The 25,139-nt window shown below is 30.7% G+C and overlaps 20 protein-coding genes across 20 annotated transcripts; 11 read left to right on the top strand and 9 right to left on the bottom strand.

Moving 5' to 3' along the window:
• Window positions 1-368: 368 nt before the first annotated feature.
• Window positions 369-755, top strand: NEPG_01111 (uncharacterized protein; the record flags this gene model as incomplete). Its single annotated transcript, XM_013203485.1, has 1 exon — window positions 369-755. One exon carries the CDS (start codon window positions 369-371, stop codon window positions 753-755), a length of 387 nt encoding a protein of 128 aa, XP_013058939.1.
• Window positions 700-1,059, top strand: NEPG_01110 (uncharacterized protein; the record flags this gene model as incomplete). Its single annotated transcript, XM_013203484.1, has 1 exon — window positions 700-1,059. One exon carries the CDS (start codon window positions 700-702, stop codon window positions 1,057-1,059), a length of 360 nt encoding a protein of 119 aa, XP_013058938.1.
• Window positions 1,060-1,123: 64 nt separating this feature from the next.
• Window positions 1,124-2,227, top strand: NEPG_01109 (uncharacterized protein; the record flags this gene model as incomplete). Its single annotated transcript, XM_013203483.1, has 1 exon — window positions 1,124-2,227. The coding sequence occupies one exon, from the start codon at window positions 1,124-1,126 to the stop codon at window positions 1,964-1,966; it is 843 nt and encodes a 280-aa protein (XP_013058937.1). The 3' UTR covers window positions 1,967-2,227.
• Window positions 2,228-2,339: 112 nt separating this feature from the next.
• On the top strand, window positions 2,340-2,999 carry NEPG_01108 (tRNA (guanine-N(7)-)-methyltransferase; the record flags this gene model as incomplete). Its single annotated transcript, XM_013203482.1, has 1 exon — window positions 2,340-2,999. The coding sequence occupies one exon, from the start codon at window positions 2,340-2,342 to the stop codon at window positions 2,997-2,999; it is 660 nt and encodes a 219-aa protein (XP_013058936.1).
• Window positions 3,000-3,173: 174 nt separating this feature from the next.
• Window positions 3,174-3,539, top strand: NEPG_01107 (uncharacterized protein). Its single transcript, XM_013203481.1, has one exon. It carries the CDS (start codon window positions 3,197-3,199, stop codon window positions 3,509-3,511), a length of 315 nt encoding a protein of 104 aa, XP_013058935.1. The 5' UTR covers window positions 3,174-3,196; the 3' UTR covers window positions 3,512-3,539.
• Window positions 3,540-3,543: 4 nt separating this feature from the next.
• Window positions 3,544-4,719, top strand: NEPG_01106 (uncharacterized protein; the record flags this gene model as incomplete). The annotated part of the gene is made up of 1 exon (XM_013203480.1): window positions 3,544-4,719. The coding sequence occupies one exon, from the start codon at window positions 3,544-3,546 to the stop codon at window positions 4,675-4,677; it is 1,134 nt and encodes a 377-aa protein (XP_013058934.1). The 3' UTR covers window positions 4,678-4,719.
• Window positions 4,720-4,732: 13 nt separating this feature from the next.
• NEPG_01105 (uncharacterized protein) lies at window positions 4,733-5,519 on the top strand (the record flags this gene model as incomplete). The annotated part of the gene is made up of 1 exon (XM_013203479.1): window positions 4,733-5,519. One exon carries the CDS (start codon window positions 4,733-4,735, stop codon window positions 5,438-5,440), a length of 708 nt encoding a protein of 235 aa, XP_013058933.1. The 3' UTR covers window positions 5,441-5,519.
• A 131-nt stretch (window positions 5,520-5,650) lies between these two features.
• Window positions 5,651-7,004, top strand: NEPG_01104 (uncharacterized protein; the record flags this gene model as incomplete). Its single annotated transcript, XM_013203478.1, has 1 exon — window positions 5,651-7,004. The coding sequence occupies one exon, from the start codon at window positions 5,651-5,653 to the stop codon at window positions 6,965-6,967; it is 1,317 nt and encodes a 438-aa protein (XP_013058932.1). The 3' UTR covers window positions 6,968-7,004.
• Window positions 7,005-7,072: 68 nt separating this feature from the next.
• NEPG_01103 (uncharacterized protein) lies at window positions 7,073-8,435 on the bottom strand (the record flags this gene model as incomplete). Its single annotated transcript, XM_013203477.1, has 1 exon — window positions 7,073-8,435. One exon carries the CDS (start codon window positions 8,433-8,435, stop codon window positions 7,125-7,127), a length of 1,311 nt encoding a protein of 436 aa, XP_013058931.1. The 3' UTR covers window positions 7,073-7,124.
• Window positions 8,435-9,973, bottom strand: NEPG_01102 (poly(A) polymerase; the record flags this gene model as incomplete). The annotated part of the gene is made up of 1 exon (XM_013203476.1): window positions 8,435-9,973. The coding sequence occupies one exon, from the start codon at window positions 9,971-9,973 to the stop codon at window positions 8,453-8,455; it is 1,521 nt and encodes a 506-aa protein (XP_013058930.1). The 3' UTR covers window positions 8,435-8,452.
• Window positions 9,974-10,003: 30 nt separating this feature from the next.
• Window positions 10,004-10,453, top strand: NEPG_01101 (uncharacterized protein; the record flags this gene model as incomplete). The annotated part of the gene is made up of 1 exon (XM_013203475.1): window positions 10,004-10,453. One exon carries the CDS (start codon window positions 10,004-10,006, stop codon window positions 10,451-10,453), a length of 450 nt encoding a protein of 149 aa, XP_013058929.1.
• Window positions 10,454-10,780: 327 nt separating this feature from the next.
• NEPG_01100 (uncharacterized protein) lies at window positions 10,781-11,440 on the top strand. The gene has a single exon (XM_013203474.1). It carries the CDS (start codon window positions 10,820-10,822, stop codon window positions 11,432-11,434), a length of 615 nt encoding a protein of 204 aa, XP_013058928.1. The 5' UTR covers window positions 10,781-10,819; the 3' UTR covers window positions 11,435-11,440.
• Window positions 11,441-12,030: 590 nt separating this feature from the next.
• NEPG_01099 (uncharacterized protein) lies at window positions 12,031-12,883 on the top strand (the record flags this gene model as incomplete). The annotated part of the gene is made up of 1 exon (XM_013203473.1): window positions 12,031-12,883. The coding sequence occupies one exon, from the start codon at window positions 12,031-12,033 to the stop codon at window positions 12,856-12,858; it is 828 nt and encodes a 275-aa protein (XP_013058927.1). The 3' UTR covers window positions 12,859-12,883.
• On the bottom strand, window positions 12,508-13,418 carry NEPG_01098 (uncharacterized protein; the record flags this gene model as incomplete). The annotated part of the gene is made up of 1 exon (XM_013203472.1): window positions 12,508-13,418. The coding sequence occupies one exon, from the start codon at window positions 13,416-13,418 to the stop codon at window positions 12,861-12,863; it is 558 nt and encodes a 185-aa protein (XP_013058926.1). The 3' UTR covers window positions 12,508-12,860.
• Window positions 13,419-14,131: 713 nt separating this feature from the next.
• NEPG_01097 (uncharacterized protein) lies at window positions 14,132-17,346 on the bottom strand (the record flags this gene model as incomplete). Its single annotated transcript, XM_013203471.1, has 1 exon — window positions 14,132-17,346. The coding sequence occupies one exon, from the start codon at window positions 17,344-17,346 to the stop codon at window positions 14,203-14,205; it is 3,144 nt and encodes a 1,047-aa protein (XP_013058925.1). The 3' UTR covers window positions 14,132-14,202.
• Window positions 17,347-17,937: 591 nt separating this feature from the next.
• Window positions 17,938-19,092, bottom strand: NEPG_01096 (uncharacterized protein; the record flags this gene model as incomplete). Its single annotated transcript, XM_013203470.1, has 1 exon — window positions 17,938-19,092. One exon carries the CDS (start codon window positions 19,090-19,092, stop codon window positions 17,938-17,940), a length of 1,155 nt encoding a protein of 384 aa, XP_013058924.1.
• Window positions 19,093-19,732: 640 nt separating this feature from the next.
• On the bottom strand, window positions 19,733-19,987 carry NEPG_01095 (uncharacterized protein; the record flags this gene model as incomplete). The annotated part of the gene is made up of 1 exon (XM_013203469.1): window positions 19,733-19,987. One exon carries the CDS (start codon window positions 19,985-19,987, stop codon window positions 19,733-19,735), a length of 255 nt encoding a protein of 84 aa, XP_013058923.1.
• Window positions 19,988-20,788: 801 nt separating this feature from the next.
• NEPG_01094 (uncharacterized protein) lies at window positions 20,789-21,565 on the bottom strand (the record flags this gene model as incomplete). Its single annotated transcript, XM_013203468.1, has 1 exon — window positions 20,789-21,565. One exon carries the CDS (start codon window positions 21,563-21,565, stop codon window positions 20,789-20,791), a length of 777 nt encoding a protein of 258 aa, XP_013058922.1.
• Window positions 21,566-22,092: 527 nt separating this feature from the next.
• Window positions 22,093-23,580, bottom strand: NEPG_01093 (uncharacterized protein; the record flags this gene model as incomplete). Its single annotated transcript, XM_013203467.1, has 1 exon — window positions 22,093-23,580. One exon carries the CDS (start codon window positions 23,578-23,580, stop codon window positions 22,093-22,095), a length of 1,488 nt encoding a protein of 495 aa, XP_013058921.1.
• Window positions 23,581-23,591: 11 nt separating this feature from the next.
• On the bottom strand, window positions 23,592-24,860 carry NEPG_01092 (ATPase; the record flags this gene model as incomplete). The annotated part of the gene is made up of 1 exon (XM_013203466.1): window positions 23,592-24,860. The coding sequence occupies one exon, from the start codon at window positions 24,858-24,860 to the stop codon at window positions 23,592-23,594; it is 1,269 nt and encodes a 422-aa protein (XP_013058920.1).
• Window positions 24,861-25,139: the final 279 nt, after the last annotated feature.

Raw genomic sequence — 25,139 nt, 5'->3', positions numbered from 1 at the left:
TATTTGTATACTGCACATTCGTACACAGTACAGAATATTATGAAATTTAGGATAATTAGTCATAGAAATATGCTGAAACATGAATATAATGTATAAATACATTAATAATCAATATTATCATAGATATCACATGGATAAATACGGGATAATCTTATTTTTACTGTAAAATCCGTTATAATTTCATATTTATTTTTGAAATTCTGGCTAATTTGGGATATTTAATACGGTTATAAGCCATTCAATAACTCCATAAGCATATTATAGCTTAAATACCGGATGTAAATTATGCCAGATGGTTCGTGTTGAGTATTGCCGCTGTACGAAATATTTTCTAAATACTCTGAAAGTTCGAAATTTTTTCTGTGCGCATGGCTCTGGTAAGCACAAAAGAAGAAAAAAAGCACAGAAACCGACTAAAACTGTACGAATCCTTTAAAACATTCATTCCTTCATTTCTAAGTCCGGCCATCACTCCATTCTCTGTGTACAGACACCCATTCACTTCTGTTCTTGTTTCATACTGTACCACAGGGCACATCACAGACCGTATAAGTACAGTATATACTACACCACAGCATACAGTAGATAAAACTATACTTAAATTACCACAGAAAAGACTTAAAGTGTCATTTCCAGAAAAATTCAGTTTTACAGCACCGGGTTCATTTAATGCAAATTTAAATTTGAACCCCTGTTGTAATGGCAAGAAGAATAATAAATCCAGTTTCAGAAAAAAGAAGAGAACTTACGATTAACTGCAAGGAGATGGTAAAGGATGAACTGTTTGACATGGAAGAATGCGCAAATTTCATTGAAGTAAACAACAAGCTCACCAAGCACAATCCAGAAACCCTTCCAGGTGGTCCAATGAATGTTCTTCTTAAAAAGTCCGAGAACAAGATAGTCTTAGACATGGGTGTAGATGTAAGAAAGTTCTATGTTAAACAGATCTTAAAGAAATACCTCCATAAAAAGGGATTAAATGACTGGATCCACATTAAAATAGATTCCGTATCTGGTGAATATGGCCTTCATTACTATAACTTAAATGACGAATAAAAGCAGCCAAGCCACTATTTATTTGTTTTCTTGCCCTGGTAAATTTCTTACGTATATTTACAGTATGAAGAAATCGAGAGGAGTGTATATTATCCTGTTTAATACAGTATTTTTGCTTTTGATTGAAATAGTAGCACACATTAAAAGTGAGTCAGTTTCCATACTTGGAGAAGCAGTCCATATGTCGAGTGATTTGATTACTGTGGGAGTTGGTCTACTTGCAACTTTTGTCTCTTCTCGGTATACAGGAGGTTCAAATTATACATTCGGGCTTATACGAATAGAAGTATTGGCTGCTGCTCTGTCACTAATTCTTATATGGGCACCATCACTGTATCTTGTACACATGTCTATTTTTAGATATTTCAATCCCCAGAAAATTAATGAAGAGGTCGTTCTAATAACGGGAATTCTGTCGTTTATAATTAACGTTATAAATTTTTTAGTATCCGTTAAAATGAACAAAAGCGCTAATGCTGATTTAAGCATTACGTCAATATACATACACGCATTAAGTGATCTAGCCCAGTGTATAGGCCTTATAATCAGTGGTGTAGTACTGCACATTAACCCAAAGCTTACTATTGTTGATATACTGGCGGCTTTCTTTTCCACTATTGTATGTTTCTGTGGATCATTTGGTTTGCTTAAAGAGGTGGTGTATATGCTCCTGGACAAATCCCCGGTTGAAGTAGAAAGAGTCCGGCAGAGTATTATGCAGGTAAAAAATGTAATTGCTATAAATGATATGCATTTATGGTGTGTAAACCGAAGTACCCGTGTGTCTATGATTAATATAACCATGAAACACGGTGCAGTCCATGAAGATGTACTAAGAGAGTGTAAAAATGTTCTTAAACAAGAGTATTCTATTAACATGTCAACTGTTGAAATACGCACAGAATAACCAGAGTTAAAATAACCGTTATTATTGCATTTAACAGTATATTTAAGAGTATTATTAGATCTACTGTATACAAAGCATTGCATACCCACAGAATGAACAGTTTCTGGTTTAGAGTGCTTTCTGGGTATACTATACACATTCGGATTATAATTCTGTTCTGTACAGTATAAATACCACTAACGAATAGAAGCTTTATACTTATACCATAAAATACCAAGAAAAATCAAATAGTCAGTTATATACAGAAATTCAGGTTATACACAGAAATTCGAATTATGCATAAACGATTCTTTCTACTATTTCTTATTTAAGTAAATTCTGATTTTGTTATTCCTTTCATATTCTATAATTTTACAAATATTTTATTTCCTGCATGAACTTAATAAAACCACAGAAACGAAATCATCGGCAGAGGGCACATTCCAATCCATTCTCAGACCATAATATATCCTATCCAATGAATCCTTCATTTTTCAATAAAAAAGTGGACATGGTTGATATTGGATGTGGATACGGTGGACTTCTGTTCAAACTCTCAGAACTATTCCCAACTGCTTCAATTCTGGGGATGGAAATACGTGAGAAATTAGTGGATTATGTGGACTTGAAAATAAAGTACGAGCAAGAAACAGAGAATAAAGCCAAGAATGTTTCTGTTGTAAGAGCCAACAGTATGAAATTCCTTACTAATTATCTTGAGAAAGAGTCAATCCAGAAAATGTTCATTCTTTTCCCGGACCCGCATTTTAAAAAAAAGAAGCACAAAGCCAGAATAATTTCAAAATGTATGCTGGATATTTACCAGTACGTAATACAGCCAAATGGCCATTTATACATATCCACGGATGTAGAAGATTTATTTAATTATATGACAGTGTGTTTAGAAGACCATCCATTATTTACTAGACTGCCTGAAGAAGAAGCAGTAAAAGATCCGCTATACAAAATAATAATAGAGACAACGGAAGAGTCTAAAAAAGCAGATATGAAGCATTCAAATAAATTTAGAGCAATATTCAGAAGAATCCCATAGAATAAATATTTCTGTATATTCTCACTGAATACTTATGTTTATGTTTTGAGTAAGTATTTATTGGTTCATTTAACCCTTTCTGTATCATATTTCTTATTGGTACAACTTTAATCAGGATATTCCTTTTATGTTCTGCCCAATACTCTCCCTGATTAAATATGCTGTGTATAAAGTCTAGATTGCTCTAGATTTATATAATGTTTGTAGATTACTTTGGTATTTCACTGCTTAATTTCCTTACGGGATTAATTGTCATAGTCGCCATTATTGTTGTGCTGTATTTAGTCCTGTGCTGCACTGGCGTGGTATCCTCTAGTAGTAGCCAGTCTGAACACACTAATATTATTACGAATAACAACAACAATAATAATAATAACACTAGTAATAATACTATGGCAACCAGTTCACAGCAACCCAGTGTAGTTGTGGTTAACTCAGCTGCTGAACACCACAGAAAGCACCGGCATCATAGGAGCCATTCGTCAAATAGTTCAATAGACCATTCTGGTTAGTTATTATAAAAATAAATTAGTATGCTCATTAAATGCATGTTTATGCGGATATTGTAATAGGAACCTTAACTCTTATGGTTGCTGTGATGGGAACCATAAATATTGCAAGAGTATTCTATTTACGATCCGAGAGTCTTCAGTTAATTATATCTGGTGTTGTTCTGTGGTTAATCAGAAATCTGTTTATGTGGTGTGTTTTAAGGCTGATTCTAACAGATGGAGCACTGCATGAAGTAGTTAAAAGACGTGCATTTAGTGGGATAATATACTTTGGGTACGTGTTCATACGTGAATTACTGAATGAGCTTAGAAGTCCCCAGAAATTTTGTATTCTGGATACTTTCCGTGTAGTTGGTAAATGCATATATCCATGTCTTATAGGTATATCTGGCTACTCTGTGATAAACCTACTTGATCGAGAGAATATCATTAATAGCTCTAAGAATCATGTTTTTGCTATATTTGTTCTATGCATTGCCTGTGGCTTTGTTTCTAGGGTGCTGGAAGGAAGTGATTTTGATGGAGAAATAAAAGCAGTCCTGCCAGAAGGAGAAGTTAAAAAAACACTTATTGATGTACTTGACAAGACAGTTCCCTTCTCATACGAAATAGTCACTGTAAATAACGAAAAGATGGACTCTCAACTGGTTTACGTAGAAACAACAGGATTAATCACTCTTCTTATACTAAGCCCCGCAGTTATAAATATGTACTCTTTGCTAGAACTGCAAATACTCACCACACACCACGTACTAGAACACACCTTTAAATATAAGTCACTTTTTAGAAGTATTGTGAGAATATTCGGGTGGTCTCTTGCGCTTATTAAATTTATTCTGGTGTTTGGCCATCTCTCTAAGAAATCTCCCCTTCTCAGAATTATTATGTGTTTTGAGCTGTCTGAGATAAACACCCAAATCAAAGTAATTCTTTTTTCTGTTCCATCGTATAGAATAGAAAGATCAATTGTTAAGCAGATCAAAGACTACGTAAACCTTCCAAAAAAACTGCCATCTGAAAAGATTGAAAAACTTATAAAAAGAGTAAAACGGCTTTCCTTTAGCAGGCACTTTTCCACCAAAAGATATGACTATATCCTGTACCAATACACAGATGTGGAGTGGGTTCAAGATATAGGAATAAAAACAGAACCTTCTTCTAGCTAGAAGCATATAAGCTCTGTGCATAGATTTCAGTAAATATTCGCTCATTTTTATTTTTATGTTTCTTCAGTGCGTGTGCCTTCTCCTGTCTGTTCTTGTTTCTTACATAGCAGTGGCAGCGTGCAGTCTGTATAAATTAATTATCATTCAGATTAACACTAAGAAAAGATACGTGTCAGAAAGAGTATCTTTGATTAAGTCAGAAGAAATAGTGGTTTCTGTTTTATTGCACACAGGAATATTCATTTTATTCATTGTTGGTGTTAAGTATTATGCAGTGCACCCAGAAATTACACCAAATGATTACATCTGTGCATATTTAGGAATTAGGGATATTTTAGAAGAGTACAAGCAAAGAGAAGTGCAGATACTTCTTAATGACCTATTAGAACATGCATTTATATATAGTATATATAGTGTTAAAAATACGCATTCATACTTTAATAGGGCACTAGACATATTTATGTCTATATATCTTGTGAGTAATCAATTTATTCCTATTTCAAGCTACTTCAGTGCTTTTAATTTACAGAAGTATCAAAAAACCATACCAAACAAAAGAAAGTTCATTGTAATGTGTGTAAATGCATGTGTTTACCTTATTAAAAGAACAATTCTACATATTTTAATGAGAAAAAACAGTATTTTTTTAAATTATGTATTCATGACAGAGAATAACAGCCAAAAGAGTATAAATTACATATCTGTTTCAATAATACTTCTTCAAGTACTGCATACAAGAAAGATTCTTGAGTATATGATATAACCCGAATTTTATACATCATCTATGGCAGACTCTATAATATGCAATAATAAATCACAAAAAAAATAATAAATTCATTCGCTGCTCTACTTTAAACAACCTTAAATATCAAATTTCCAACATTATTGTAATTTTCAAGCTGTGCTTCTTCCCATAATATTATTTATCCTGTCAGTTAAAATTTATAAAAATATTTTTATAAAAATAAATCAAATGGCAGGAACTGTTTCAGAAATTGCTGCTAAGGCATCTATCCAAGCAAAAGAATTTATTGAAATCCCAGCGGATAACATATATGTGTACAGATTGGATTTTAAGCAGATTATGTCCAAACTGTTTAAATCTGTATACACACCAGAAAAAGATGACTTTATATACAATAGCATAAAGATCAGGTTCTTTGAGGGTTGTATTATAGGAATATTATTAATTGTGATGTTATTTCAGTTGTACGTGTTTATTAACAACATGCCTGTTGTGGATTTAGAAATAAAAGGATTTAAAGGAGAATATGACTCACCCTTTCAGATGAGCGATGAACAAAAAAAAATCAGAGAAAAAATGAACTGTGCAATGTTTAGTCTTGCTAACGAAAAATCAAAAAAAGATGAAGATTCGTCATTTGATGTAAATCATTTGATTAAAGGAATATCTTATGAATTATCAGCTGAATCGTGTGCACTAAGTATGCCAGAATATATTGCTAAGAAATTCACAGCTGAATCTGGCAGTATATTAAAAACTATATCAAGTATTGCTATAGTATTTATATTCTTTATTAGAGGGACCGGTATATGCACTAATGCGTTTACAGCTATGTTAGAGTCAAATACATTCTTTGGTTCATTTATTGTTGGATTACAAATTGCATTGCATCTATCCATATTTACTATATTTATAATAATGATATTTGATAAGAACGGTAGAGTAGTTAGTACACTAATTATTGCATTTACCAATATCATTACATATGGTGTTGCATGTGTTATTAACGGAATTCAAGATGGAGTGATTAAAGCTATATTCGCAATGTTTAGTTCAGATATGTTTAAAAATGTATTTTTTTCATTTTTTGGTATAGTGTTACATGGAATATTGAATTTGTCATTGGAAATAGTAACAAGCTCAGACGCCGATTCTATAGTAGATTTTAAGGGAATGGGCAATTATACTGCTCTTATTAATGATGCTAGCAAATTAAAAAAATATAAAACCGAAGCAATGAAAGGGCTGGGTTTAGTTGGGAAATGGAATGATCTTTGGGATAGTGATATTAGGTGTATAGAGGCATGTAGTGCATTTAAAGGCAATTTTTATGTATTTATAGGATTTGTACTTCTTTCCTACATTATTATTTATGAAGTTGATATGACATGGATTTATAATACACTATTATACGCACCAGACATAAGGCCATTTACTTCTATTCGTAGAAATATAACTACAAAAGGGATTCTTAAATTTAAATTAATTACATACATAGGTGCTTTAGTTGGCTGCTGGGCTTTATTCCGCATTTTCTCCATGTAGAATAGGTCCATAAATGGCTGAATTCACACAGTAACCCTAAAAATAAATTTAATTTTTAATTTTTATATTTTTGTATAGCATAAATAATAAAAGTAATAATTTTGTGTGATTTACTTACAATATAGATAATTCCTTAATAGACCAGCAAGGTTAAGAATCATTCTGTAAATTGATCAGAGTCATTTATGTGGTCTAAAATCATATTAGGCCTATACATGTGTATTATATCTGTATATGTGACTCTTTTAGCTACTTTCTGTGGTAGAGACAGTCTTTGGCCTATATACACAATCATAGCAGATGCCTCTACTCCATTGAATACATAAGAAAATGTCATGCGCATAAAAGACAGGGTAATTGATATTTCTGATGTGGTGCCTCCATGGTAGCTTTCAAATATGTAATACGTCACACATAGTGGTAATAAAATTATGAATGTCATGAATATGTACCTACACACTTCAAAATATACAAAGTGCATTCTGTTATTCCTAAACCAGTCTACTTTACTGACAACTGATGCATTCTCAAATGCTTTATTTGCGTAAAGGACTTTGAATGGCACCCAATAGGTAAAGAATATTTTTAATATGTAAAAGAGCAGTGACATAATCATGTTAATTGGCATTCCCACTGCAGAATATTCACCAGATAGAAGTGCTGCTAAAATACTGAACAGAATCCCGCCTGTATATAGCTTGCTCATACGGGCTGGCGATCTCTGCTCGTCATTCAATTTAAATATGTTTTTAAATACTATAAGTGTAAAGTATATACGAATGAATGCACCAGACCCTATACATATAAGTCTGTGAGTGAAACTAGACAGTTCTGTAAAGTTAATTCTTCGCAAAAAATACCTGTGCATTTTAAGAATAATTAAATATATCATGCCAAATACACCAGGAATGCATGTCAGATACGTATATTCCCATAGGATAGACTGCAGTGCGATCTTACAGGAAATCATTCCAAATAAAAGTATTTTTGCCATGAGGTGGGCCCTTCTCCTACAAAATGGTGGTATTAAAGAAATAAGCACTCCTCCAAATAAAATTGTAGTAGAGCCCTGTATAATACTCAGTACATTAGACCAAATATTTCCAGATACGTAATTAATTGCCAGATATAAGATTAGCATAATGCAGGGAAGGGTTAAAATACTTATAAGATACGCCACACATTTAGCCAAGTAATAAGGAGAGAACAAATTAACTATAGCACACGTGGCACCAGCTAATGTATTGCCAAGTACCATAATAATGCAGCACCTAAATGTGCAATAAGATATGCAGTAGAGTGAATCTGGCAAGAAGACTGGGCCTTCGTATACCAAGTACCCCATAAACATAACATAATATATAAGACAGTATAACGGTAGTGTAATAATAAAAAGAGGAAAGAAAATGCTATTTGCAATTCTTGTCATTTTGTAGTACGCGTCTATTGTATAATTTGAAATTCCCATGCCGTATTAAAAATTTATTATTTTTTTCTATTCTCTTCTGTTTCTTCTGTGAATTTTCTTTTCAAGCTGTCTTTCGGTGCAAAAAGGCTAAGAATTGGTGCAAGTGCTTTTTGTTTCATTGGAATTGCTTCGTATCTCATTTCACAGTCTTCTTCCTGTTCGTATGTCTCCAATGAACTTTTAAATTCAAGAACCGGTTTTTTAAGGTTCATCTTCTTAGATGCATTCAGTGGAAGCTTTACCGTTGAAAAATCTATTCCAATGAAAAACGCACCAAATGCATAAGAATCATCCCCGCACTTTAATTCCTTTAAAAGTGGAACATTTTTACTTGTGACATCTTCTAATATGTATTTTTTGGGGAATGTATATGCGTACTCAATATTTTCAATATTCTCTAATTTCTGTGCAAACATTCTTACACGTGTTTCTGCAAATCCCATAAACCTAGAAAACTCCTTTGGATTGTCGCACGCCAGGGCAATCATGAAATACGTCTTGTGCCTTGTGAAAAAATCAGCATCTTCACATAATTGGTCTAATATCTTCATTGGATCCTTTTTATCCGCATTCTCTGAGAATATTGCAACCCCCCTCAAGAATTCTTTTTTCGCTACGAATAGTGTGCTATTTGTTATATTATGCGTGGAGCAGAGTGGTGGGTAAACCGGGGTTATCACTGGCATTTTATCATTTTTATGCTGTGGATTAATCTTGGGGTTCCACACCTTTAAGTTATAATTACAATCTGGCACCTCTTTAATAATAACAGGCTGTGGCCACGGCCACTTTGAGAATACGTCAAAGAATTTTTCAATTGTTTCAAATGCGTCAGCCCCTGGGTAGAGCTGACAAACTTTTGCAACGCATAATGCGTATGCCACACCTCCCATATACCCATATGAATGGCCATAAACCTGTCTTTTTTGTGCCCAGTACTTAATAAATCTCAGTGTTTTATGGAATGTGCTAATATTTGGTACTTGTGCAAGTATTTCATCTGTCACTCGGTTACCGTTTAAACTCAAAATACACTTTTCACTCATATGCTTTAACAGCTTATTATTCAACAAATCAATATTTGGAGAAATAGAAGGCAGATCGACCCGAGCAAAGACTAAATCTATCGGGATGGTTTTTATCTTGAACTTTATTAGAGGAACAAACGTATTTGTTACTTTTGATATTTCTGTTATGTAATCCTTTGAACACAGCTCGTCATAAAACGTTGTGAAGAATTCATTTCTGCTTACAAAATTGGGAACAACGCAAAGCGTGTCAATGTCTGCTCCGGATGAATGAACTCCAAGCCTGTAACTCCCGAAAGTAAATATTTTAGAAAGACTCTTTTTGTCTATTGGGATTTGATTCCTCTTAGCTATATCCATGATAAATTTATTAACTAAATTGCTAAGCTTTCCCAGCACTCTTTCTCTTTGAATTGATTCACTCTCATCTTCAAAGAAACCCTTTGAGTGCAAGTATTCTACGACCTTCTCATCATTTGTTCTCTCCGTCTCTGTCTTAGTTATTTGCATAAAAAACAAATAATTATATTATTTATGGTGATGAGACAGGAGGAGACCCCCGCAAGCATTCTGTCAGAAATTAAAAAAGAAGTGCTCACAAATGCCGTGTACTACATTGATAGTAAATACCATGAGATAACAAAACGAAACCAATTAAAAAGAGATAAACACAGAAAAGCACAAAATGCACTTGAAAGTGTAAACAATGAGTTAAACATGGTTATAAAAAGAATAAAAGAAGCAGACGTAGAAATAAATAAACTTAAAGAAAGAATGTCAGTGGAGAGAGTAGAAGGTACAATTGATCTAAAATTACTATTAGAAAGAATTGTAGAGAACTCCAATAATTTACACTCACAGAAGATAATTACACCTTCTTTCTATAATCATAATGTAATATATTCTGTTAACTTTGTTAATGCAGAAATGTGCAGTATCACACAGAATAAAATAGATATTTTAGACAGAGTAAAGAATTCTTATAGGTAAGAATGAATAAATAATATAAAATAATATTAAACCATCTATTATACAAATTATTACTGTACGCTTTTTAAATACTAAATATAACACAATATGTAATAAATTGCAAATATTTAATAAACAGTAAATATGTAGTAAATATACTATTAAATATAACACACTACATAATAAGTACTATATATAACACATTGTATAATATATTATAGTAAATTCATTCTATATTCTGTATAAAGTATTTCCTACTGAATTCTGATTGGTTAATTCTGTGACTAAATTATTGGATAACCCTTCCTTATCTTTAGAATTCCTAGAACAGGGATGGCTTCTTTAGCATTCAAGTTCATCCGAAGGATTGTAAATGTTTTATCGTTTATGCTGCTATTAGAAACAATTGTTATTGCAGGGTATACGTACTGGTCGCGTACATTAAATAGATTAGAAGTGTTTATCTTCTCAACTAATGGCGAGGGAGGGTTTAGTTCAGTCACTGGGTATCTCATCTGTTTTTCGTTATTTATGGCACTTCTTTCATCAACAGCCGTTAACAGTAAAAGCAAATTTACGATTAAACTGGCTTTAGTATTTGGGGTGTTTTATTTTTTCTTCTCCGTCGCATGCTTTGCTTATATAAAATTCTCATACTTTACAAAATTAACTGATGCACTGTTCTATACGTCAAGTAAGTCACCAGAACAGCTGAGAACTCTTCTGGGCTTAATGGGCTGCAGTAATTTAACAAATGATTCAAAGGAGCAACTGGATTATTTAATTAATGTTGTTAATAATGAGCTTTGGTTATTAATGGTTATGCTTACGTGTTCATATTCACTCGGTGGATTTATAACTATATTTATGATTATGGGAGGAAATTGTAAGATAAGTAAGCCAAAGAGTAAACCAGTAGAAGAGACAGAAATAGTTGTACAACAAGTTGGATTTACTGGTGGTTCACTTAGAAATGGGGCCAGTGTATGTTCTCGGGTTTAATAAACTATAAGGTAAATTTATTGTTATATATTACATAGTATTTGTTATTTGTTATTTGCTACATGTTTCGGGTTATTTCGGTGTACACTAAGAGGACTTAAACTAAATATAGAAATTACTTATTAAATTCTTAATATGTATGTCTGTGCCTGCATATTACAAAGAATAAATATTAAGAATTTAATAGATCTACTGGGTCTCTGTAGGCACATAGTGACCATATGTGCCTTCATGAAGTAATGAAATATAATTTATAAAGTGCTTATTATTTAGAATCGGATTAGCACGCTAAGATCAAATAATTAGAGCACTAACATTATACAATAGTTTCGGAAATTAATAAAAACCCGAATTAAAATGACCAATAAGAGTTCACATTTACGAGGAAGGGGAAAGCCCCTGCCATGACTAAGCAATAAAGTACATTTTATACTAATATTCTAATAATTATATTTAATACTAGTGATATTCCTAATTATATGCCGTATATATTGTAAAGGATAAATAATAATTTTATTTATTATTTATAATTGGCATTGCATTAATTATTTATTAAATTATAGGACAAGTACTTATAGAAATGATTTTTTTAGGTTATGCTATTAAGTTTTATTCTTATATTCATTTACGGCGTATCCTGTAGTAATAAAGCCATTCTGATTAATTGTTCATGGCAGTACGAGAACTACAGGCATTTCTCTAATGTAATTGCCTTACAGAGCATTTTAGAGTCGAATGGTTTTACTCCTAAAGACATTTCAGTATTTTCTAAGCAAGATTTACTGGATGATATGCGAATGCGAGAGAAGCACATTAAGACTGATTACTTCACCTTGGAAAAGAACAAAAACTATACGCCAATATTCAGGAACACTTCGTATTTTGATATCTTAAATATGATATCAGGAAATGACTCAATCCTTCTAAATACGAATGAGCACACAAATCTATTGATTTACATAACAGGGCATGGTGGTGATGGATTTATTAAATACTGTAATAGAACTTATTTATATAAGAATGACATAACAGATGCCTTAATAAACCTTCAGCGAATAAGAAAGCTTAAAAGTGTTTTATTTATTGCGGATACGTGCCAAGCAGATACTCTCATAGATAAAAGCAGACTGCCAGAAAATGTAACATTTGTTTCTACGAGTTTAAAGGGGGAGTCTTCTCACTCAACCACATTCAGTGACAGATTAAACGTATTTCCAATTGATTTGTTTATAATGCATTTATACAGAATACATCAAGAGAAAAGAATTTTTAATGGGGTTGCCCTATCAGAATTTATAAAATCAGAATTTCCTGAAGAGTTGGTTAAGTCTACTGTTACATTCACGGGCCCTGATGTTAATTTATACGACTTTGTCTTTCAAAGAAAAATAGTCCAAAATATCCCAGAGAATTTGTATTTGTAATTTTATACAATTCTTATTATAAAGTACATAATAATAAATATTAAAATAACAAACAGTAATAATAATATGACTTGCCCAGTGCTTAAATTGTACCACTCCTTGCTTTCTAATGATAAAACCCCCTTTTGAACTTGTTTTACATTATCTCTAACCCCAGTGGACACATTATCTACAAAGTTTTTACTATTTTCTAACATTTGTCCAAAATTCTCTGCTTTTTTCTTTAAAATTTTACTGTGGTCAAGAATTGACATTGCAAGTTTTTCTGATTGCTCATCTCCCTTCACGATTTCCTCTCTTTTTTTTATTTTTATGCTTTCTGTTTTTTTTATATTTTCAATAATTTTTATTTTTTTTAGCTTAGAAATACCTGCACCTGTTGCTTTGTCTACTAATTCATTATACTCATTCACCAGGGCTTCTCTATCACTTTCCGTATATTCGTGTAGATATAAGTATAGACCGAGTAGTTTACTGTGAATAGTATCGTTATCTTCTAAATGTTTCCTTTGTAATAATGTTTTTGTTTCCTTTAGTAGTAATTGAATTTCTTTGGCCATATAAAAAAAATAATTTTATTTGCATAAATAATAAATATTGTGGGGTCAAATCGGGTTATTATCAATTATTAGTAAATCTGACCAATTAATAGGATAAACAGGAGAAGTACTGTAATAGTGCAATTCAATTGGATAATTATTAATTGTAAAGTTGTTTATCCCCTGTTAAATAATTAAAACTCATTCGAATTTTCTATTATTCTTGTTTTATATAGCTTTAATTTCTGTATGTAGCAGATCTATAAGACTTCGTATAAGCATATGTGGCTCTCACATTGGGCATGGTTCATCATATGATAGAACCCAACAATAATTATAATTACTAATTATAATAATAGTTTGGTGTATAATATTACATATACTGTAATTACTTATTAATATGGTTTAATACTTATTTCAATTCTAATTATGTCTTATATAAGTATAAGTATAAAAAAATAAATATGTTCATATTAAAAATATTTAAATATAGAAAATGAAAGGATTATTTATAAAGTGTAAGGCATAAATAATATTTTATTTTTAATAAATCATGCATAGTTCACATAAAGGAATAAAAATACGACAGTAGAATATAATAAAATATAAAAAGTATTATATACGTATAAACACACATTCCATTTAGAAATAACAATTAATCAACTTTATTATAATTTATTATACTGTAATATACTGTAATATAGAGTTAAATCATAAAATATGCCATATATTTAATAATAAGTTAATATTTATAGAATAAGTACTTGATGGGTTACTACTTGATTATTTATGTGGTTTTAGGCTGTTAATAAATAACACTCATAAGATTGTAGTGTAGGCCAAGTTTGGACTTTGTATAATTGTTCCTTTTTATAGATATGTATATATTAGAAATATCTGAAATTTCAAATGGATGCATGTTTCGGTGTCTTTTTAAATGTTGAATATTTTCTTTTACTGCTGGGCTAAGCATATGGTGCATTTCACTATGTTTACTAAATAAATCATCCATAAGAGATTTCATTTCTAGGCAGACAAGAGGGATTGTAACACTCTCTTTTACTCCAACCCTTGTACATATGCATAATCCATAGCGAAGCATATCCTGTGATGGATGCTTTCTTTGAATCATTTTTAAGAATAGACATAAAGTATTGACTTTCGTCTTTTTATTGATGCCATTAGAATCAGAAGGTTTAGAACTTAGATCCAGGTAGTAGTTGTTGTATTCTCCTATATTATGCTGTTGTTCTACACACCAAAATATCTTCACTCGATTATGTTTAGGTTTTGATTGCAAAATTTCCATACTATAACAGTCACAGTCTTCATACGGGGTGTTTAGACCCAGTATATAGAAATCACTGTAATAGTATATTTCATGTTTACATTTGTTGAGTAGCTCTATAATTGTCATCTTTAGATCTTTCTTCTTAACTATTGTATCCAGCCAGTTAGAAAACTCAATAGGAACAGGGTTCATATAGTCTCTATTCGGCATAATCTTAAATTTATTCGATTTTAGAACATATGGACCAAAATGTACTGCAGATGTCATTAGCTTAGGTAGAAAAATAGGAATTCGTGGAACACTATAATCTATCTTATAGTTGTCAAATAACTTCTTTGCCTCTTTTTCATTTTCCTTATAAGCCGCATTAACTGTCTCTGCATCAATAGGGTTAAACTGTGCAAACACAAATTCAGTAACTCGTATATCCTCTTTAATGTAGTAGAATACAACATCAAATCCATCATTATGCATTTCTTCCAAGGTTTTATCCATGTCACATATCTTATCGCCACTCTTAACTTTTCTTTTTTTAATCGGATCGTTATCATCCCTAGTTACCAAAGACCACGTCTTGTTCTTTCTATTGTATTTAAATGGATATATATCATTGTATACCCCATAAGAATTGGATCTACTTTTAGAATAAAATGTAAATTTAGCCTGCTCTAAAATATCTTGAATTGTATGTATATAATGATACTTTATAGTACCATTCTCATTAGTCACAAAAAATGGAAGGTGTAAAATATGCATGCGGTGTGTGCCATTGTCTACAAGCTGAATGTGGTAATGCCGTGAATATCCCAGATCTATCTGCTTTTCATTGATATGGTTATATTTCACCTGTTTGTTTTCTATTCTATCCAATATTCTAATATTCTCTTTTTTATTAGTGTATTCAAATGTAATAATACACCTTTTTTTATTGTGCGTCAAAATAATACCTTTTCCTTGATATAGATTACTATTACTTGGATGTATTTTTGTGTATTGTTTCATATATGGACATATATTTTCATTTTTTTCAGAAGTAGAAGTATTGCTTATATGGGAGTCTGTATTTGTTTCATATAAACAAAAAGAGTTCTTGTAGAAAAAAACAAACGTATTATAAGCAAGCATATACAATTCAATGGAATTACGCTCATATATAGAAACTCTGAGTTCAATATTTAGTATGTCGGCGTATGCCTTTTTCATTATATTATGATTATTATGAACCTTCCCATACAAATATTCTATGATACAGAATTGGCTGGCTATTTTTTTAGTTTTTGATATAAGAGAACTATTCAGAATCTTTTGTTTTAGTAGGCCAATATCTTCATATTTCATATAGAAAAGATCTTCATACACCTCAGGAAGGCATAGAATTAATAACAAGCCATGTTTTACATTCCAGTCTTCTTCTGTTTCTTCTGTATTATAAGAAGAGTATGCTATATTGTGGCTTTTGTAAGCCATTAACATACTTTCTGCGTGCCACAGAAGATTTATATTTCTTTTAGCGTATATGCTACCAAGTGTAACTAAATTTAAATCAGCCTCTACTTTTATAAATTTGGATGGATCTCTTTTAGGAACACTATAACAGCTCTTATATTTTCTGTTTAAATCTGAAATGACCCCATGATAATAGGACAGCTTGCAGTTTGTAAAGAGAGATTCTTCTATGTTTTTATAAGTGGCCAGATAAATAATAATCTTTAGTTTTATAAATATATCATTTGAACTAGCCATTAGTGCTATCCATACATTATTGTATATTGTACCATTAGTTCTTATGACATTATTCAAGGACAAAAACGCAGCTTTTATATTACTTATACTATGATTAAAGTACATTGGAGCAGAAGATATGTCTTCTTCTTTCTTGTTTTTTAAGAGTTCTAGTTTATAATTATGTATAGTTTCCACTAAATAAGTATAGTCATCTAAAGATTCAACAGAAGATGTTATAGATAACAATTTCCCAGGAGAAGTATCAGTATTATTATTACTGCATGATTTTCTTTTTCTAGATGTACTTGTACAGGGGTTGTCCAGACTTTGGCTAGTTTTATGCAGTTCTTCATTATTACTGTCACTCGGCATAGACTGTGAATGAGACACTAAGTTTGAAGGAATAATATCTGGTTCTTTACTACTACAAGCAAATTCAGTACTATTTAATTCAAATAGTGAGTACGGTTCTGGGCTAGAATTTTTATTTATACGTAATGAATTGCATGTATTCTGTGCTTGAGTCTTATTCATACTATCGCTGTCTGGTGTATTGTCCAAAAACTCATCAGGGAAGTTATATGAATTGTACGTGTAGTTATATTCGTGCATGTAATAATCAAAAGCATACGGATTATTCATAGAATCTGAATTGAATGGATTTGAAGATGACACTTCCATAAAGCCATCTGTTGTCGTATTTTTGTTATTTAAAGAATCCTCTTGAGTACTATATGAATTATCTAGTTGTTCTTTATATATTATATCTTTAGAATTATTCATAGACTTCTTTGATGACTGCATGCCTGTCTCATTAGAAGCATAAACAACAATGTCAAACTTCTTTATATGCATTATACACATCCATATATGCATAACAAGTAGTATCATTCTTGTGTTTTTGATTTTCCGGGTTACCTTTGAAACTTCCATATTTTTTAAATTAAAACCAGTTTATATAACCAAAAATTCCAGATCAAATGAAGTGCCCCTAATATTAAAACATGTCACTTCATTGGGTCAATACAATACTAAGTTCATAAAAAGAGACCATAATTTAAGCATTTCTATATTTAGATGTGGCTTAAACCGCACACCTTCCTAAAATAGGAGATAGTATACGCTTACATAAGTATTAGAATAAACTAATCATACTGTTTATACACCAATAATGTCCATATATATTTACTTTGTAAATTCATCCAATTAAATAAATTATATATCCCATACCATTATATATTACTAATTATTGGTTTCTATCATATAATCAAGGATATACTATTATACCCATACAAAGTCGTATATTTCTGGTTATATACGTATACACCCATATAAACAAGAATAATAAAAAATTCAAATGAGTTCATTAAATTATATACCAGAGAATAAATAAAAGTATCCATTTATTAATAAGTATGAAATAATCCATCTGAATAAGTAATTATACCCATTCTCATACGCAATCAATTATTTATATTCTTGTATAGTTATATTCTAATTATTCGCTGTATATATCTGTATATTCTAATTATTCACTGTACGTTTTGTTACAGCTAAGTATATTACTACCATAAGAGTACACATTGTTATAAATACTATTAAATGAATATTAAGTTTATATTTAGGTTCCTTGGATTTAATGATTGACGTACTGCATTTTATTGATTTTAAGTATCTGTTAACTAAAGTGTTTTTAGAACTATTATAATCAAATTCTTCATCGTGGCATATAGCATTATATATTTCTGTTGATTTAAAGATATTTAATTTACCTATGCCTTCCATTGCTTTAAGCTCCTTTACATACATTTTAATCTCATTTGCACTATCATTTATATATTTAATATATTCTACTTCTTTTATAGCCACTTGTTTAGACATATTGAATATTTTAGTATATAAATTGTATAAAGTAACCTCGTCAAACTTCAATCCAAATACACCAATTATGTTATACACAGACTCCTTTAAAAATTCATACAAATTAGAGATATACGATCTATCTAACCGTGTAAGTAATTGTAATGAGTACATATCATCACGAGTTAACCCTAATTTACTTGCATTTGATCTTGTAAGCCCATATTTATCCGTTATAATTAAAATATCTCCATATTTTATTAGTATATCTAATGCTCTCTGTAGCCTAGAATAATCATCTGATTCAGTCAGTTCAAATAATTTAATCATTGCACATTGTGATGTAATTTCATTGCTTAATTCAGGTACACCTTCATTATTGCATAATTTATTAATAGAATAATCATAGAATTTTCTTCTAAGTTTATACACTTCTATTATAATTAACTGATTATCCCTAATTAAATCATAAAAGGCTTCTTTCTTATGCTTATTTAATATACCTGATCCCATTTTAATTGCACTTATAATATTACATGCATGATGCAGACAGTTCTTTATTATTAATACAATCCCATTATAATCACATTCTATATTTATATATTTAAACATATTATATATCTGTATATATAATAGATTATATCCCAGAATATTCAATTGTTCAGATACTTCTATAAATATTTTATTTTCATTATTAATTTCTGTTATTATATTAAATATCTTATTTATGTCCTTTAATTCTATCTTTGTCTTTCTGCTTGGGAAGGAATCTTTCACTTTCTGTTTTAGTTTACTATCTATAATATGAATAATTGCCATAAATAAAAAATAAAAAAGTAATTTATATAAAATAAATCAAAAACATAATACACAATATATAATAAGTAATAAGTAATATAACTTATAACACATATACTACTAAGTAATATGTAATATAAGATATATAACACAATACACAATAAGTAATATATACACTATACAAATAATAAAAAATACATAAAAAATACATTATTTATAACACAACACATAATAAGTAATATATAATACGTAATACGTAATATATAATAAGTAATATGTAATATAAGATATATAACACCATGGGTAATAAGTAATATATAATACGTAATACGTAATATATAATAAGTAATGCACATAGAGTAATATACTATAACTTATAACACATATACTACTAAGTACTGTAAGATATAAATAATAAAAAATCAAAAATATATAAATAATACATTACTTATAACACAATATATAATAAATAATATATAATACGTAATATGTAATATATAATACCACTTAGTACACATATACTACTAAGTATTATGTAATATATAAATAATACATTATTTAGTATACAATATATAATAAGTATTACTTAGTATACATTATGTATTATGTACTTTATAAATTTAAATAACTTTTTATACAATGTGTAATATATTTTATACTTTTATTCGTTAGTCTGCTTTAAGTCCTTCTCATTCTCTTTAAGTACATTTTTACTGTGCTCTGCTAAATAATCAGAATCCATTGGATTACTATCATCAACTAGTCCTAAATTTCTTAATTCTTTGTCTATTTTATTGTCTTCTTCTGTGTTTATGTCATTGACCAGTTCTGGATAAGCATCATTCTCTTCTAAATTTGCATATATAAACTTAACAGTACTTATTACTAATAGTATTATAAGTTTTGATTTAATCATATTTTAAAATTAAATTTGATTTTATTTATACTTTAATTTATTTATAGGTCAATTATAAATAAACCAATGTGTAATAAGTAATATTTATTATAGTATGTGTAATAATAAATCATTGGTGTATATAACTTTTATAGTACATATACCAATAAATTATAGTTATAATTATCAAATGATTATTTATAATTTTATAGAGTGACCAATCATATATTACTACATACTTATTGGTGTATGTGTAATAAGTATTATTTATTGATGTATGTACTATAAGTTATATACTATGTTATATCATATGATTATGTAGTATATGTGTAATAAATTATATGTTAAGCATGTAATAAGTAATAGATAGTAGTATATGTGTCATAAGTAATATGTTAAGCACGTACTGTCTATTATTTATTGCACATACACTACTATCTATTATTTATTACATACTGTGTCATAAGTTATGTGTTAAGTACGCAATAATTATTATTTATTACATACTGTGTCATAAGTTATATACTATGTGTCATAAGTTATGTGTTAAGTACGCAATAATTGTTATTTATTATACTACTATTATTACTTATTATGTATTGTATTATTATTATTACTTATTACACATACACTACTATCTATTATTTATTACATACTGTGTCATAAGTTATATACTATGTGTCATAAGTCATGTGTTAAGTACGCACTATCTATTACTTATTATGTATTGTATTATTATTATTATTTATTACACATACACTACTATCTGTTACTTATTATATATTGTCTTATAAATTAAAATTTTTTACTAAAGTTTTTATTTTATATAAAAATTTGTATAACAATTGATGCACCAACTGTAAAGAAGAATAATACAGATGATTTAACAATATTAATTATAGGAGCAGTAGGAGCACTTAACGTAATAATTGACTCAGCAATAGGGTACCTAATATTACTTATCTCCCCTACACCAATAAACAGCAGTGCACACCCTACAACAGAGAACAGTACAATTAAAACAGACTTCTTAAACACCTTCTCAAAATAAACCATAAGTACACTGCCCATAAGTATACCAAATATTAACGGTATAATTACACCATCAGTAAAGTACTGTATAAATATACCACGGACAGGTCCCTCTACACATATAAATATACAGGATATGAATACGAACAGTCTTATAAAGTACTTAAATAGTACTAATATTATACAGGACATAATTAACCCTATAAATATAACAGTAATTACTGTATATAAATTATTATTAAGTAATTCATGACTAATTTCAACTGCTGTTGTATTATTAGTATTAGACAGGACATTGCATATATTTGTTAGTAATCTTAGTATATAATGGTATAAGTATAATAAAATTATAATGGCACCATTAAATATAGGGAACATACAGCCAAATAAGGCCATTTGTAACCCTAAAATTGAAGAAAGCACATCCTTACACTGACTGGTTATATTTGCATCTGAGAATGAGAATGCTTTATCTCTAACTAGTCCTAATTTATCTACTAGCATATCTTTTGTTATTGTTTTATGCACTAAAATATTATTAAAATAATTTATTACACTATCACTCATAAAAAATAATAAATAGGAGAACTTTATAAGCAATGTTTAAAAAGTAACGAATGAGAATTCAAAACAAACACTCAATTATTACACAAACAACAAAAAGTAATAAAATAGAATGAATGTATAATAAGTAATAGAATATATTAATAAATGTGTAATAAGTAATAGGAGAATGTGTAATAAGTATTGTATAATGTGTAATAAGTAATAGAATATATTAATAAATGTGTAATAAGTAATAGGAGAATGTGTAATAAGTAGTAGTAAATGTGTAATAAGTAATAATAAGTATTGTATAATGTGTAATAAGTATTGTATAGTGTGTAATAACAAATAAATAATATTACTATTTATTATATATACTGTCATAATAAATAAAACATAAAGATAAGTGTATAATAAGTATTATTTATTGTGTATACTGTCATAAGTATTATTTATTACTTATTATATACTGTGTATACTGTAATAAGTTATAGTATTATAGTAATATATTATTTATTGTGTATAGTGTAATAATTATTATTTATTAGTTATAGTGTAAGATGTTTTATACCTTTAATTAACTGGTTGTTCTCATCGTATATATTTACTGTCTTTAATAATGAAGGATCATTCCTTACAGCATCTATTATCATAGCAGAAGTACTTTCCGTCTGATAACCACCACAAATCCTTTTTATCTTCCATTTACTGGTGATTTCCGATTCTTTCTTTAATAGTACAATAGATCCCTCTATATCTAAATTAGTATTTAAGTTCATTAAGTCATACCCTACAACAGAATCACCTGGTACTAATCCCTTTACTAATGTCTTTGTATTAACTAACTCACCATCACTCTTTAATAATAATACATCATAAACCATATTCCTACCGAAATTCAAATGTATACCACGAGTACCACTGCTTGTATGTCCCTGGTCATTGCTTATACTGCTTATACCACTAGTACTACTTATACCACTACTAGTACTTATATTGCTTATACCACTATTACTCCTTGTGTGTCCCTGGTCATTGTTTATACCACTGCTATTATTACTCCTTGTGTGTCCCTGGGTGGTCTGAGTACTCTTACTGGGCTTGTGGTACCCATCTACTTCAACTACTTCAAACTTGCTCTGTGCTTTTGATGATCCAAGTACTCTTATTGACTTACTGTACTTGAAATAATCTATCCTGCTTAAGTCCTTCACTTGCCCCTTGCTGTCCGCTAGTAGAACAGACTTAGATATACGTAATACAATGCACATCTCAGTCAGTGACAGTTTCTTACACAGTGGGACAGGCACGTACAATAAATCATTAAGGTTAAGTGCAGGGATCTCAACAGAATATGCAAACTTATACCGGCTGTTATTGGACTTCTTGTCTAACTTGACTAATTGCTCAGAAGACTTCACTTTTGTAGGGACACTCTCCTCAATGAACCGGACTAGTTTTAAACAGGCCGTCCGTGACATATAAAAAAAGTCAATCCCGTCCTGCTCTCCCTTTATGTCCGTGCACTCCTCATGAAGACCTGCTTTTAATATGGACTGCTCTAACAGGAGCAGGGTCTGCTTCAACTCGGACTTCTGCCGTAACTGCACCACACAGTTCCAGGTTTGATTCGAAGCAGCCCTAGCACAGTCTAAACAGTGCTTCCCTTTAATGACCCACATAATTTCTAGTTCCTGCGAATACTCCACTGAGCACATATTTAACTCACCCGTCCGGTCAATGCTTATCCTCATACGGACCCTTTTTGAATGCTCCTCTGAATGGATGAAGTACGCATCTACAAGCTTCATTCTTGCTAGTTCTGGGACTTTCTTTAATAAATACGCAAGCATCTCCGGTCCTTCAAATCTGAGCGTAGTCCACCCACTCGGTGGTACGCTGTACCGCATGCACGTACCACACCGGTCTACTTCCCTGGTCGTATCTATGCTTAATTTAGGCAGTTCTCTTACAGTGCATTCATAACACATAGAAGTATCAAACATACTCTCACTCCCACATAAACAGCAACGCATAAAAAATTTTATTAATTTGGGTGGTTAAACATATTTGAAATCTCTTTTATGGAAATTTCCGTTATTTCTTCAGATAAAATATTTGCTAACGGTAAAACCCCAAATGTGAACCTTAAAGTGCTCTCATTTGCTAATTTATATAATAAATTCCTGGCGGGTTCCGTTATTTTTATGGATTCTGTTTTTATTTTCTGGTCGATGATCTTGCAAATATCTGCGTACGCCGGTTTCTCAGTGGTTATAATGAATAATCGGGTTATGAACACACTCGGTGCCCCGAACAGACCAAGTTCATCTGTCCCGGGTATCTTTATTATGCCTTTATTAGTGGCCAGTATGATTATAGGGCACGTATCTGTCTCTAATATAGTGCTAAGGAATGAATAACACGAGATATCCAGCATATCTGACTCATCTATGAATAGTACACCGGGTGTGATCTCTGCTGTACCTGTGCTTACCTGGTTATTTATCTTTAAATTGACCTCCTCCCTTAATTTACTTGAAATTTCCACTTTTTCTGTCTGCTGGGCTTGTGATACGATCGATAAAATATCCCGACCCTCCGATCGTGTGTTTGCCATGTCCACCTCGTGCAGGGTCATCTCCTGAAGGATCTCTTTTTTTGTGAGGATATCTCCCTTTGGTAGGGGCACGTACTTGTCACTTTCTATGTCAAATTCTGAGGCGTATGAGTCACTCCGCCCGATCTTTTTAATTATATTCTGCTCTGGTTCTATGTATATTATGTCACCGACCGTTATTTTCTGTTTGATTATCTCCTGGGACAGGATCGGGTTTAAAGTGAGCCGCTCCGATCGTTTTGTGCTCCTCAGGGACACGTGCACGCTCGAAATTATTTTCTTATAATTATTTAACGGGTCTTCCTTTTCTTGTACTTTTATGTCGACTACTTCACCCTCGTAGACGGTTTTTACTTCACGGATCCGTATGCTTGTGGCACGGCGAATGGCTTGGTGGAGTATTTCCGATTTTTTAACTTTTGCTGAGTACACTTCACTTCCGGTCATTCTAACGAAAGGGACTCTTGCACCGAGTTCTTTAGAGATTCCGACTGCGAGTGCTGTTTTACCACTGCCGCTTTCTCCTGAGATGAGGAGGGCCTTTCCTGCTGTCTTTTTGTTTATGATCATATCTGTGAAGATACTTGCTGCCTGTCTTTGTTTAATCATTCCCACTAACCCTGCTGCATCTGTTACGTTCATTGCCCTGTCTACGCCGAGTCCTGTGATGTGGCTGTGTGCTAGTCCTTTATCCATAATAAAAAATAAAATATAATACACATAGTATTATAAGTAATAAATAATTACACGCAGTAAAATATATTATAGTATGTGTTATAAGTAATAAATAATGGCACAACAGAATATAATACACATAGTATTATAAGTAATAAGTAATTACACGCAGTAAAATATATTATAGTATGTGTTATAAATAATGGAAGATTTAATACAATTTGAATAATACATAAATAGTGTATGAAGAAGTTATTAGAGCAAGACTTATTACTTATTACACATACAGTAATAAATAAT

The sequence above is a fragment of the Nematocida parisii genome (genome assembly GCF_000250985.1).
Source record: "Nematocida parisii ERTm1 unplaced genomic scaffold supercont1.2, whole genome shotgun sequence".
In the NCBI taxonomy this organism is placed as follows: Eukaryota; Fungi; Microsporidia; genus Nematocida; species Nematocida parisii.
The sequence above is the reverse complement of the archived record's forward strand: the minus strand, read 5'-3'. Positions and strand labels throughout refer to the sequence as shown.